The sequence below is a fragment of the Pituophis catenifer genome, unplaced genomic scaffold (assembly GCF_029215685.1).
Source record: "Pituophis catenifer annectens isolate HBS135680 unplaced genomic scaffold, rPitCat1.0.hap2 SCAF_6, whole genome shotgun sequence".
In the NCBI taxonomy this organism is placed as follows: Eukaryota; Metazoa; Chordata; class Lepidosauria; order Squamata; family Colubridae; genus Pituophis; species Pituophis catenifer.
Genome location: NW_027256886.1, coordinates 102,896,005 through 102,910,981, shown reverse-complemented (window position 1 = coordinate 102,910,981; position 14,977 = coordinate 102,896,005). Strand labels below are relative to the sequence as shown.

The following is a 14,977-nucleotide window of genomic DNA, read 5'->3' as shown; positions in this document are numbered from 1 at the left end:
TTATTTTTTTCAAATAACTAAAGGAGGTGAACATGTCCTTCCTCTTCCTCTTTTCCCCACAACAATCACCCTGTGAGGTGGGCTTGTCTGAAAGAGAGTGTCTGTCCCGAGGTCACCCAGCCGGCTTTCAGGGCTAAGGCAGGACTTGAACTCAGGATCTCTTGCAACTTGACCTGATGCCTTAACCATTGTCACTGTTAAGGCAGGGCGGATTTTGGGCAAAGGCCCTGCTGGTCCCCACTGCCGCCTCGTCTTCCAGCAGGACCCCAAGTCCCCTTCTCCCCCGGGTCTTTCTGGGGTAGAGCAGCCCCATCCGAGAGCAAAGGAGAGAAACTCCTGGACACAGAGAGCCCCTCCCCCATCACAGCCCCTCCCTCTTCCCAAGGTTCAGCTAAGACTCACTGCCTGTAGGGGGCAGCATAGAGTCTGGCCCTGAAGTCCTAGCTGGGCCGTGGGAATTGAAATGGGGGCCTCCAGGTGATTGACTCAAAGCCAGTGGTGGGATTCAGTCAGTTCACATCTGTTCACCCAAACCGGTAGCTAACCACGCCCAGCCACGCCCCTTGCCCCTCCCAGCCACTCTCCTCGGATGAGGCTGATATGTCTGACAATGGCTTTGCCATGTTGCCCCCGAGCTGAGCCTTTGGCCGAATGGGCAGGTCTGGAGCGGGTCTCCCTCCCATGGTATGCCGCCTCCCGCGTTTAATTTTGGAGCCACCCGGGTGAGGGCACCCCCCCCACCCCCTACCCGAACGGTGATCCCTGCCACCATCATGCAAGCTAGCCAGCCAGTCAGCCCAGCCCAAACCCACGAGGGAAGGAATGATCGCCCTCCCCCACGGTCAGGTTGGCTGCCCCCCCCTCGCCCTCTGGAAGGGCAGCAGCAGCAGCTCCGTCGTCCCAGCAACGCTGCACAGCCTCTGCGGCCTCGTGTTGTGCTTCCCGGCTGCCTGGGGAGCGAGGGGGAAGAAAGAGGCCAGCCGGCTCTTCAGAAGTATCCTTGGCTCTGCCCTCCTGCCTCCGCTCTTGCACAGGGGGAGGCGGCGCCTTCTCTCCCGGTCAGCAGAGGCTCCTGGGTGGGAAAGGCGGCTTGGCTTGGCTGGGAACCTCACATAACGCCCGGAAGGAATCCTGGTGTTGCAGCCGCCAATCTGGGCGCTAGCCAGGCAGGAGACTGCAAGCTCCGGGGTCTTCCGAGGAGCCCGGCCGAAGTTTCACCTGCGGAGGCTCCGGGACTCCCGATGACGGGACGGGTCCTTTGGGCACCCAGGAGCTCCAGCCCAGCCTCCGCCTCAGCGAGTGGTGCGCGAAAGTCCGGCCGGGCTCCTGGAGAGGCAGAGGTGGCAGGAGGCCGATCCGGGGCTTTGAGGTTCCTGGCTGCAATGGGCAGCAAAGCGGATGCAGCAGCTGGGAAAGGGGGTGAAGGAAAAGGGTCCCGTTGCCAAGGTATGCGTGGGTTGGAGGGGGGGGAAGTAATTCAAACTTTGGCCTCCCGGTGCGGTGCAGGGCTTTGGGCAAAGGCCGGAGGGAAGGGCCTCTGGCTCCCTCTCGCCCTCCCTCCCCAGCCTCGGGTGATGCAGGCAGAAGCTCCCGTTGCCCTTTCCAAGCCTGCTGTCGATGAAGCTGGGCGCCGATGAGGGCTGGCTTTTTGCCTGGCTTTGTCCGGCTGTGGGGGGGGGGGAACGGACGGGGTCCTGGGGAGGAAGCCATGCTCGCCGGACAGCCGGACAAAAGGATGCAAAGAGCCCTCACCGGCTTCTCCGACAGCGGCCTCGCACAAGGCAACGGGGCTCCGCCTGCAAGCAAGCTGGACTGGGGAGGGGGGAGCAGGAGCGAGCCCTGAGGAGGGAAGGCAGGCAAAGGGCGAGCGAGGGCAGCCGCAGCATCCTGGAGCACCTGCGCTTTCCCTCCGATCGGCTCCCCGCCTCTCCTCTCCCCCTGTTAGCCAGCCTGCCAGCCGGAGGGGAGTTGGGGGGCTCCATTGCGTTCCAGGCATTTCCCACCCGAAGGGCACGCCGCTTTTGCAATGGGGGGAGGTGTTTGGGGAAGGCAGCGGGGGGAATGGGGTGGGGGCAGAGGAGCCGCTTTCAAGCCATTGGCTTTTGTGGGGTGGAGAGTCTCCCCCTAGGCAGAGGCACCCTGCCCATTTCGGTAGCCCCCCCCCCCCACTTCCTAGGGAAAATATTTTTTAAAAAACAAAAACCCTGCAAATGGTTTGTAAAAAAAATGAGAAGCTTTGCCTCCGCTGGGCAGTAGAGCTGCATCTCTCCTGAGTGCGGAGAGGCTGAGGAGAAGGCTTGGCTGCCTGCCAGAAAGTCTCTCTGAGAGCCTCACCTGTGGCAGAGATGAGACCGTCACCTGCTCCAGCCCCCGATTCCCCTTCAGCCTTGCCACATGAGGAGCAGCCCTGGCAGACTCTCCAAGCCTAAAGCAGAAGGGAAGGAGGGTGGGAGAGAGAGACCCAATCCAACCTCTGTGTGGGAGAAGGAGAGGGGGAGGGAGGGGGAGAGGGAGGGAGAGGGAAAAGGAGGGAGAGAGAGGGAGAGGGAGGGGGAGGGGAGGAGAGAGATGGGGCTTCTTGGGGGTGCATTTTGGAGAAGCGTCAAGAGAAATGCCAAAAGGACAATCAGTTTGGGATTAAAGTCCAAATGAAATGGGGTCTTCAGGAAAAGGAGACATGAAGAACTTTCAACTGCAGGATTCTAAAACTCCTGAAAAGGAATGTCTGGAGGCAGCTCTCGAACTCCTCAGTCCAGAGGGAGCAAAAGAGGGAGGGTCCCAGTGAGGGTCTTAGCCAGTGGTGGGTTCTAACCGCTATTACCACCGGTTCCCTTCGTCCATGCGCTTTGCCTGCCATCTCCCTGAACTGGGGAGAACCGGGAGCAACCCACCTCTGGTCTCAGCTATTTAGTTTAAGAATAACAGAGCTTAAAGGGACTTTGGAGGCCTTGTAGTCCAGGGGACCCCAAACTTGGCAGCTTTAAGACTTGTGGACTTCAACTCCCAGAATTCTCCAGCCAGCCATGCTTGAAGTCCACAAGTCTTGAAGCTGCCAGGAGAATTCTGGGAGTTGAATTCTTCTGTGGGGATGGAGCCCAGATTGAAATGTCGCCCCTTGGATCTGGAATGAAAGCTCCAGAGAGTCCAGGATTTCCTCTCCAGGCCCAGATGATGAAGGGGAGCTGAGAGGGAAACACCACAAAAGATTAAATATTATTCGTATCCAAAAGGCCTTGTGAAAATGTACCTAAAGGAACACAGGGGTCTTTGCCAGCTTTAGGTGTCCTCCTCGCTGCCTGCAGAGGCCAAGTATGGCTTAAAAGACCAGAGTATAGGCTGCCCCCTACAGGCAGTGAGAGGGACCGCTAACTCATGGAAGGACCCGGTGGAGGAAGGACCCTGAGTGCTGACTGGAATTCTGGGAGTTGAAGTCCACACCTCTTCAGTTTGCTAAGGCTGAGAAAGACGCTCTAGTAAACCCTTCACTGGGCAGTTGGAAGGATGACCTCTGAGGTCTCTTTCGACTCCATTTGTCCATTATTCTAACTCCTCCACTCTTTACGGAGGGCAAAAGAATCCTCTCCAAAAAGGGACTTGGGCAACAAAATGGAGGATGCGGGGTCTTTTCCAGCTTTAGCTGTCCCTCTCACTGCCTGCGGAGGCCAGGTGTGGCTTAAAGGCCAGACCGCAGATTGCCCCCTACAGGCAGTGAGAGGGACAGCTAAAGCGTATAGTCCATTTTGTGGCGGGAACCTCTAGTAGAAAGAGGGAAAGGAGGAAAATGGATGTAGCTAGAATTGTCTTCGTGGCTTTTTTCATCCCTTTTCAGACTCTGTTCTGTGTGTGGAACTTAATCTCTTCTTTTGGCTCCTTGAATAAAGTCCATCTTGGTTTAAGCCCCGGAGTTTCCTCAGGGCCTCCCTGTCTCCCCCTCAGGCCAACTGAGCCCCTGAGTCCCAAGGCCAGAGCTTCTCTCCTCGATCCCCTCCTGGCTCCCCAGAATTAGAATATTATGAATTATCCTCAGAGAAGCAAATAGCGCTGCTGTTTTCAGATGCACAAAAGGCGTTTGATAACGTGAATTTTGGCAATTTATGATAAAACAGTTGAAAATGATGGATTTTGGAGACAGATTCATAAATAGGATCCAAACTATATAGAGAGACCAAATGGCAAAGGTGAAATGACAAAGAAAATAGAAATCAGAAAAGGAACAAGACAAGGATCCCCTTCATCTCCATTATTATTTATATTGACATTAGAGGTTTTAAATAGAAAAGTGAGACAGGAAAAGGAAATAAAAAGAATGAGAATTAAAAAAGAAGAATATAAACTACAAGCATTTGCAGATGATTTGGTGTTTATCATGGAAGCTCCAATAGAGACAGCGCCAAACCTATTAGAGCAAATAGAAAAATATGGGAAAATAGCAGGACTGAAAATCAACAAAGAGAAATATTAGTTAAAATATGAGAGAAAATCAAAAAAAGGAGATGATGGAGAAACTGAACATCCAAATTGTGAAGAAAGTGAAATATTTGGGCATCCATCTGACATCAAGACGTGCAATGCTCAAGGAAGACAATTATTATAAACTGAAAAAACAAATCGAAACAGACCTGGAGAAATGGAGAAACTTGCAATTACCACTAATGAGTAGAATAGCATTAATAAAAATGAATGTATCACCAAAAATATTATTTTTATTTCAAACTATACCAATAAAACTGGAGAAAAAAATACTTTGAAGAGCTGAAGAAAATAACATGGAAATATGTGTGGCAAGGAAAGAGCAAGACTTAACATTAAAATGCTACAAGATGCAAGAACTAGAGGTTGCTTGGCTTGGTGGGCGGGGCAGAGGAAGGTTACTGCAAAATCTCCATTTCCTCCCGATCAGCTGGGACTCTGGAGGGAAAGAATAGTTGGGGGCGGCGCCAGTCAGAGGTGCAATTTACTGGTTCCCCAAACTACTCAAAATTTCCGCTACTGGTTCTCCAGAACTGGTCAGAACCTGCTGAAACCCACCTCTGTTCTAGTCGTGCCTTAGTCCTTTTTGATTGGGGGTGTGAAACTTGGAAAAATGTTCTGAGATTGATGTGGGATATCAGAATTGGGGATTCCTAGAGTATGAGATGGCTGAGTATTCAATATTGTGTGGTGTGATAGAGGAAAGTGAAATTGTGGGAAAACACCAGTTCCATGTTGGGAAAAGCCATAAGTCTCTCTGCCTTCTGCTTGTGGGAGAACCAGAGGGATTTGTGTGGTCACTGTGAATCTTAGACTGATCTTGGTCTGATCCATCAGAGCTTTTCTTATTATCTTTAAAATAGAATTTTCAGAGGGATTCCATTCACAATTAAGAGCCATTCTGAGGCCTAAACAGATTCCCAATTGAAGAGCAATCTGTGTGGTTGGAGAGCAGAACATCTTCCATGGGTGCCTCTTCCTAGAAACCTGGAAGTCCCCCCCCCCCCTCTATTCACTCCCTTCTAGGACCTGGATGAATATTATGCAGCATTGAACATTTGTGATCTGGTCAGTGATGCGGCTGCCTTTAGACAGGATCCCCTCAACCTCCTCCTGGGGAGAATCTCAAGGTCCCCTTTCTCTGGACATCTTCTCCAGCCCTTCACAGACAAGACAAGCTTGGAAGACGAGCAGAGAAATTGCTTTAGGTAGAAATTGTAGAATGGAAAATTAAAGGGTCTGAAAACTGCTATTTTATTTCTGTGGTTGATGAAAGAAAAAAAATACAGTGGAAATTTCTTTACACTTTTCATTTTCTCATTTACCTTTTTTAAATTTTGGTATGAAGTACACTCCAAAATAAAAACAATCCCAAACTAAAATCCCAGACAGCTGCTGAACACTTTCTGCAAAGGAGGTTTTTATGAGGAAATCAAGAAAGAACTATATAAGAGGGATGAAAATTTCCCTCCCCAGCTGAAAGCCGCTAAAACACGGCATTTCACATCATTCCGGCATTCTCACGGAGAGGATCAGGCAACTAGGCTGGTGTTTGGTTCTCACAGCTTCCTCCTGGCCTCTTTTCCTCCTCTCTCTCTCTCTCTCACACTTTTAGCTGCTGTCAGTGGGAACAAGTGCCTGAATTCTTTTCTATAAGGTGTCACATTCAATAGCTGTTGCTGATCAGCAAATTCCTCTGAATCACTTTTACAGAGTTCTCTTTAGCAAAATGTATTGAGCTGAAAGGAAAGGGAACTACAAGAATTCCGGTCGTTCAACAGTTTCCCATTCTGAACCAAATAGAAATGATTTTCTTTGATTGCTGCATACTATCTAAATGGAAAGAATATCTCCTTTCAAATAAAATAAACCTTTAACAATTCTTCCAGTATCATAATGGTGTTATATCTCATGTTTTTACATTTGTTCTGGCTGTGAGCTGCTCCTTTGTGTTGAGGTCTGGCCTCAGAAGGATAATGTAGCACTTGGGGATGAAGATGCAGCCCAGCAGACCAGCACTGGAGGCCAGGATGGAGAAGACCTGCACAGCCACCATGGATTTCCCTTTGGTGCTCAGGTAGGTGGGCACAAAAGTCACCCAGACACTGCAGAAGACCAGCATGCTGAAGGTGATCAGCTTGGCTTCGTTGAAGGCCCCAGGCAGGTTCCTGGCCAGGAAAGCCACCGTGAAGCAGATGGCAGCCAGGAAGCCCATGTAGCTGAGGGTGATGTAGAACATGACAACGGCCCCTTCGTTGCATTGCAGGATGATCTCTCCAGGCTGGGAGTGGAGGTCAGAGTCAGGGAAGGGGGCAGAAACTCCCAGCCAGATGGAGCAGATGATAATTTGGACAGCAGAACAAGAAAGGATGATGGAGTTGGCCAAGCTCTTCCCCAACCATCTCTTCACTCGGTTTCCTGGTTTTGTGGCCAGGAAGGCCAGCACCACCGTAATGGTTTTGGCCAAGAGAGAAGAAACGGCAACTGAGAAGATGATGCTGAAAACTGTTTGTCGGAGAAGGCAGGTGGCTTTCCTTGGTTGACCAATGAAGAGAGAAGAAGACAAGAAGCAAAGCAGGAGGGAGACCAGGAGGATGTAGGAGAGGTCCCGGTTGTTGGCTTTGACAAGGGGAGTTTCTCGGTATTTAATGAAGATGATTAAAACAAGGCATGTGATTAAGAACAAGAGTAGGGCAAAAGAGACCAGGATAATGCCCAGATGTTCCTCATAAGATAGGAAGGTTACGATTTTGGGGATACATTGGACTCTGTCCTCATTTGGATATTTATCACCTGGACACTTGGTGCATTTTTTCGTATCTGAGAAACCAAAAAGCAACTTTTTTTAATAATCTGTCCTTTTATCTTACTAGAAATAACATTCATTTATATTCCTTATAGAAGGATATAAGAAGATATAAGGATATAAGGGTATATATAAGGATATATGAGATATAAGGATATAAGAAGGATATAAGAAGATTCATTTCTATTCTTTATTCCTTATAGGAATTTACATGCAAATTACATGCATTTACCAAGAAATATTTCTTAATAATTTCCTTAAACAGTCACTTCTCTGAAATGGTATAGGTCTCCTGCTAGAGCAGGGGGTAGGACTAAAAGACCTCTAAGGTTCCTTCCAGCTGTATTCTGATTGATTGATTGTACATGACTAGCAGAATCCTCAAGGGGAGGATCCAATATACAGTGGATTGCAAGGTCTTTCAGAAGGTGGACCTGAAACAATTCATCAAGTTTCAAAGATCTCAGATGTTCCTAGAAAGGTAAACTTAGCAGCACATATCCAAACTAAAAAGCAGAAGAGATGTTTCCTCTGCTGTTAGTAAAGCTTGCCCAGTCTGCTACCCCCTCTTCCCATCTCTTCCCAGCCCCTCCTTCCAAGTCTTTTTGATTTACTTCCTTTTAGATAAGAAATTGTACAGGTTAAAAATAAAAAAAAATGTAGGTGAGCTTAAATGTGTCTTTTAACTTGCACTTTCATGAAAAGTTTCTGGATGGATCCAGTTCCACAAAGCCTCCCATTTTCCTCAGTGTGACCCACCTTCCTGAGTGGAGAAGGTCCCCTCCGGACAAGGAACACAATCATAGCAGCAAACTGGCTCTCCTTCTCGAGCCCTCTTGACAAATCCAGGATGACAACTTTCCACACATTTGGACTGAGGCAGAGACTAAGCAGAAGAAAAGGAATGCCAAGGAAAAGGTGTTAGGACTCTCCATCTATGGAAAATGGAAGTAGAAATGAATGGAGACAAGTAGCCTCTGGTCTTCATTGAGTTAAATGTGAAATCTCTGACTACTTCTAAACAGATGCAGGAGATGTAACAACTCGCAGATTCTTCATTTTGTTCCTCTCTTTTGATTTTGGAATTTAATGTTACAATAAAGTACTTTTCTACTTAAAGTCTTGAGGGATGGAATTGAAAAAAGATTTAAGTATGATAATATATTCAAATTAAAATTGAGAATAAAGTTTGATGTAAAATTTTAGGAAACTTTTATTCCATTCAATTTTTTAATTACCCTGGAGACGATAGGTTTAACCCACTTGAAATGGGACCTCAGAGTTTGGAAAACAGAGAAAGGACACCAAAATTTGTCCCACCTTATTGAGCGACTTTAGCCGTGAAAGAGCATCTTGTTTGATAGTAAGTCTCTGTCTTTGAAAATACGCCAGAGGCTCTCTCCTGACATCCTCCTTGGGGAGAACCAAGAAGCCCCAAATGCCCATATCTGCCATTATCTCTCCATTTTGGTCCAAGTACAGTTTTCTTCGAGAAATATTGAAAAACCCGTTCTTCTTCAGAAAGGGATGAAACTAGAATGGGAACATCCAGGAATTTGAAAAACAGAAAACTTTCTTATCTCACATTGAATTTTTCTTCTACAATTGTCTAATCTCCAAATATGGTTAAATAGGATACAAATACTGCCATCAGCTTCATAAGTGAATGAAAAAATGAGAAAAAATTGTCAATCATACACTGACAAAATATAGAGAAAATATAATTGACACAATTGGTCAATTATAGGGAACATTCTAGAGCAGTTGCTAGTTAGTTCCAGTATTCAAAGTCATTCCATTAGATATCCTCCAGGTTTTCAAGGTTGATCCTCTAGTAACCATAAAGTAGATAAGTATAGAACAGTAGATAATACAGGAGACCTCCAGGTGTTGTTCTTCTCTTATCAAAATTTTCCAAGGTTGTTTTATTATTCTAGGAGTATGACATAGTATATATCCATTCACCAGTAGATGGTGACTTCATCTTAAAAATCAACGTTAAAAATCCACTTTAAAACTATTCTGCCAGTTATACATTTCAAGTTGATTCAAACAGAATATTCAATAAACAGTCAGATGTTCAGCATTTTAAAAGGCCTGATCAAAGTCATGCCAGTAAGATTTATACATCGAGTCTTTTTGTATTTTATATCTTTTGCTTATTTCCTGTTAGGGTGCAATTTCTCTCTGCCTCTCCTTAATTGCAGCTTAAAAACATTCCAGAGAGCCTCTTTTCCCAGATTGATTTTCTTTTTGAGTCAAATCAGTGGTGAAATGTAAGATTTGTTACTACCAGTTCTGTGGGCAAGGCTTGGTGGGGGGTGGTAATGTGACTGGGTGGGCATGGCCACCTTTTTTTTTTTTTACTTTTAAAACCATTTTTTTCTACAACCCCTTCTCTGAACCACCACCCGCCATCGCTACCGGATCAGGCGATCCAGTCGGAACCGGGAGCATTTCACCCCTGGGTCAAATCCTAAGCAAAAATTAAAATTCACCTTACCCAGCTCTAAATCACTGTCCACTCTCACCGCTCCAGCACAAGCTTAGTTTCTTTGGCTGCCCCTGATTCACAGCAGCCATGATGGCTGCCACGTCTTCGGCAGAGAGGGAAGAAACCCTGGGTCCAGTAGTAGAGCTGACGCTCTCTGTGACCTGCAGGGTGCCCCTTCGTGCCCCTACAGGGCGACATTAGCCCATTGGGTGCTCTCCAATGAAGAGGATTCAGCATGGGGGTGCGGAGACCCACTCCCCTGCGTCAATCTCACAGCGACATCACCGGAAGCACTGTTGAATGCTGTTTCTCTCAGCTGCAGCGCTTTCCGGATGGGACTTAGAGGAAAGCAGTGGCTCACAGCTGCAAAATTATACAAGATACTCTCTCTCCCAGCAAGAGCAGTAGCGAAGAGAAAAAGCTGCCAACCCAAAGAGCACATGGAACATCTCCGCGAGTGACTAAGGCTCAGCAAGGGACGGCTGCAAGATCTCTGCTGCAGCACTTTCCGGATGGGACTTCTTACAGGTAAGAAGAACTGTCCAGGTCCGGTGCTTTGGCCTGAGGGGCCATAGTTTGAGGCCGGGGGGGCAGCATGCAGGCAGAGGCTCTGGGGCAAGACTGGAGCTGGGGATTGGTGCATTCCCCAACCCGGCTGAGGCAAAGGACAAATGGGTGGAGGCTCTGGGGTAAGGCCGGAGCCAAGGAATCACACTTTCCCTAACTCAGCTGAGGTGAAGGGTCAGTGGGCGGAGGCTCCAAAGCAAGTCTGAAGCCAGGGAATGGCACGTTCCCTGACCTGGCCAATGTGAAGGGTGAGCGGCCGGAGGCTCCAGGACCAGGCTGGAGCTGGGAAATGGTGCATCCCTGAGCCCCAACCCGAGGCAAAGGGTGAGTGGGCAGCATGCTTAATTTGGTGAGCAGAGCGGGTGAGGCATTGAGGCAAGGCATGGAGATTAGCTGGGCCACATGGCGAAAGGGAGATAATAGACTGAGTGGCTATGGATGCCGGCGTTTCATGTTCTAGAAGTTCCATCACTTTTGATGGGGGGGGGGTTGAGTGCTTCCTCCCGTCGAGAGGGCCCGCAACTTGGGTGTCCTCCTGGATTCCCGGCTGTCTTTGGAAGACCATCTTACGGCCGTGACCAGGGGGGGCCTTCACCCAGGTTTGCCTGGTGCACTAATTGTGCCCCTTCCTAGACAGAGATGCCCTCCGTATGGTCACTCATGCCCTGGTTACTTCTCGTTTGGATTACTGCAACTCCCTCTACATGGGGCTGCCCTTGAGGTGCACCTGGAGGCTCCAACTGGTTCAGAATACGGCCGCGCCAGTGGTTATGGGAGCTCCCCGTTACTCCCTTAGGTCTTTGCAGGACCATCTCCTACCCACCTCCCACCGTCCTGTCTGCTCTCACAGGGCTGCCCTCCTCAGGGTACCGTCGGCCAGACAATATCGGCTGGCAATGCCCAGGGGTAGAGCGTTCTCTGTGGGTACCCCTGTCTTCTGGAACGAGTTACCCACCGAGCTTCGGATGGTGCCTGATCTCTGCTCCTTCCATCGGGACTTAAAGACCTGGCTGTTTCAACAAATGGGTTGACCATGATCCTTGGGTTTTTCTTATTTTGATTATCGTTCTTTTAACTGGGTTTTAATCATTTTGATCTTTTATCATTGTATGTTTTTAACTTGTGTTCGCCGCCCTGAGCACTTAGGGAGAAGGGCGGCATATAAATTTTTGGTTATATATATATAACCAAACATATATGTTTTTCCTCTAGCCAGGTTTTCCCTACGTAACCAAGGTTTTTCTGCAGCCCCAGCTCAGTAGAATCACATCCACTCGATTCTGGGCTTTTTTCTTTTCTAGCAGCCAGCAAGCTCTTCCTGCTAGGTGGGAGACCTATATAGATCTATTTCCAGCTCGTTTGCTTTCATCAGTAGGCCACACCCACATCTTGTGGCGTTTCCTCTGGGTGAGCGAGGCCAGCCAGTGGTGGAATTTGCCAATTCTCCCAACTGCGCAAAATCTTAACAACCGGTTCTCCTGAATCAGTCCAAACTGGCTGAATCCCACCCCTGCCTTGCAATTGAAGGAGAATTCGCAAAAAATCTACGTAAACTTCAGGGAAGGACAATGAAGCCAAGGAAGAGATCAAAGGAGCTGCTCTTAGCCTTGAGGAAAGAGAACAAGGAGAAGAGCTGAAGATCAGGAGGAGTCTGGAAGCCCCTTTTCCAACTGACACAATCTCTCGGTTGGAGAAGGGAGGATGCAGCCCTCTTCCAATCACTGACACAGGTTACACACGAGTGTAAGAACTGTTCACTATTATTCCAGAGTGTCAGACATGGAAATATGAATTCAGTTACAAGAGAGGAGATTTTAGCTGAAGGAGAGAAAAAATATGATAAAAGGATGAGCTGAGCCAGTAAAGCAGAGAAATTTAGTCTCCTCTTCATGGATTGTCTGAATGCAAAGACTGAGCAGCCATCAATCAGAGACTGGGATTCTTGCAGAGAGGAGAGGTTGGGCTAGATGGCCTCAAGGTCTCCTTCACATTTATAAAAGTTGTCATGTCACAACATGTAAATATTGTGCTGTTGTTGCTCTAGCCCCACTGCTGGCCAGAGGTAAATAAGCTGAACTATATGGTCTGAAGCCAGACTCCCTTTTCTCTCAGCCTTTGGAGGAGACGGAAGTAGCCGGTTTGACCGAGACACATGGTCATCCGGAGGCCTCCGTCCCTCACACAGAGCATCCCTGGAGAGGTTCCAGCTGCTTCTTTGTTGGCTGTTAGTTAATGCTGCCTATCTCCTATTTATATTTGATTCTCACTCTTTGCATTTCCTCAGTTGCTCCGTGCCCTTTTCTCCCAATGAAACACCCAGATCCACCCCAGGCTCCCTTTCACTGGAGGAGAATAGGGGGGTTTAGCTGCCTGTTGAGCTGCACACAGACCCACCTGCAGTGGGGACGAAACAAAGGGGAAATTCCACCATGCTCATCACAAACCCACAAATACAGGAATTCATTTAAAAAAGAATACAGCATTTTCAAATTAGCAGTGTGTAGTATTAAAATGCCATGGTATCTATTCTTTGGAACCCTTATTCCCTGAGTAATTAAGTTTGCCAGATCTATTGAGATGGTTTCCCCCCTTCTCCTCTGAATTCCTTCTCCAAAGGATGTAAGATTAATGGATTTATATCGAGAAACCTTACCTGCCACGGATGCAGCCTTGGAGACCGCAACGTCTTTTCGCTCTCTTTCCTTCTCATCCTCAATCTGGAGGAATAAGCGGCATGCAAGGCCTGGGCCAGAGTCTTTATGAGACTGTAATATTGATAGTGATTTGGGATCCGTCTTGTGTTCCTTTTCTCCTGGGTCTCCAGTGGGGCTTTCTGGGTGCATCTTCTGCGGCCTTTGACAGAAAAGACGTTCTTTGAAAGAGAACAGAGAAAATAATGATCTTGAAACTTTTCCTCCACAAAGAAATGGGGTTCAAAAGCATCATCTTTTGGCCTATTTTTTGCCAAAAAAGCAAAGTTCCAAATACTATGGATATATTTGAGAAGTCTGTGCTTGTTTAGTGTGTACCCTAAAAAATTTGTGAGGATCCAGACTTTCCCTTCAACGGTTCCTGGAAAAAGCATAAGTGTTTCATGGAAAGGAAGGATTCGCTCCCAAATGGATGCATATTCTATGAAGTGAACAAAGACATTGACTTGTCTCCACTTAGAGAGGGCCTCTCTGGGGGCTGCTGCATGTTCAGTTGTTAAGAATCTTTGTGATATAACAACACAAATTCCACTCCTGACAAGCAACGGAGTAAAAGTCCTCATGAAATTCTCTCCCTCCTCTGTGTCTGAAGTAAAGAGGCCAATCAGGGTCCATCTGAAATGGAGGAGCAGTTGAACAATTGCTGGGTACAGGATCCCTTCTTTGGGGACCATCCGGTAGAAAAAGGGGAATTTACTTTTGTCACTCAGAGCCTCTGAAGCAGTTTCAAGATTGAGCTGAAAAAGCAATGAGGAATGCTGTGTTACATTTGGGGTCAAATCAAATCCAAAATATTAGATTTTAATAAATCCAACCTAAATCTCAGAATGTATTAGAATACTCTGTTAATCAGACATTGTTTAAAATATTAAAGACAGAATATTAGCAAGATTGTATAATAAAAGTGGAAAATAATAAGCAAATTAAAAAACAATAAGCAATGTAAACCATATTGCTGTATCACCCCTATAATTTACCGCAATTAGATTAACATGTGCAAATGCCATGATTCTATTTCAATAAAGGGCCTATTATAATTTTTGGGAGTTGTTGCATCTTTTTCTGCTTCTATATTCCAGATTCTTTGAGGAGAAATCTTTTTAGCTTCTTCTCAAGTTATACAAGAAAGAGGGAGACCTCAGAGCCTAATTTGATTTGTCAGTTATGTAATCCAAGATTGGTCTTTAATTGAAATTTTGTTTGACACAATTTTCAGAGTCTGTCAGTTTCCATAGATTACATTATAGGCCAATATCCATATTTTCTGAATTTATACAAAGCAGAAATTGTGTAAATTCCTAATACAACTGTGACGGCAGCAGCTGAAGTCCTTTTGCCCACCCCAAGATCCTCCTCAGAGGCTGAGATTGGTTGGTTCTGCTGGTGGTTTCTCTCTGAAGCCCCAAACATCAGATTGAAAGAAGAACATGGGGGAAACTGGGCCTCATATACTTTAATAACTGGGGCTGTGGAAGCTGGAGAGCAATGAGGTTTTCATTTAAGGACCACTATCCTTCAGCCTAGGATTGCACTGTTTTTGTTTTTGTTTTTTTTGTTGTTGTTGTTTTGGCTGCTGCCACACATTGATGGCTCACATTTAAGAGATTGTCCACTAAGACTCCAAGATCCCTCTCACAGTTACTGCTATGGAGCCAGGTTTCACTTAATCTGGAAGTGTACATTTGGTTTTTTCTGCTTAAGGCTAAGCTTTTACTTTTGTCTACATTAAATTTCATTTTCCAGTGTTCAAGTCTATCTAGATCTATCTCGATCTTGAGCCTATTTTGATGTTGGCTATTCCTGTCACTTGTGTCATCTGCAAATTTGATGATCTCCCCATCTATTATCCAAATCATTCATGAAAATGTTGAAGAGAACTGGGCCTAAAATGGAACCTTGGTGTTGCCAACTGCTTGTTTCCCTCAATGC

General features: G+C 46.8%; 1 protein-coding gene and 1 pseudogene across 1 annotated transcript; one reads left to right on the top strand and one right to left on the bottom strand.

Moving 5' to 3' along the window:
- LOC139317791 (vomeronasal type-2 receptor 26-like) overlaps window positions 1–14,977 on the top strand; it is a 112,077-nt pseudogene that overhangs the window by 32,190 nt on the left and 64,910 nt on the right.
- On the bottom strand, window positions 793–13,180 carry LOC139318235 (vomeronasal type-2 receptor 26-like). The gene is made up of 8 exons (XM_070945580.1): window positions 12,991–13,180; window positions 9,851–9,954; window positions 8,597–8,809; window positions 8,036–8,156; window positions 6,425–7,290; window positions 2,335–2,425; window positions 1,219–1,407; window positions 793–950 (listed from the first exon to the last, which is right to left on the bottom strand). The coding sequence occupies exons 1-8, from the start codon at window positions 13,178–13,180 to the stop codon at window positions 793–795; spliced, it is 1,932 nt and encodes a 643-aa protein (XP_070801681.1).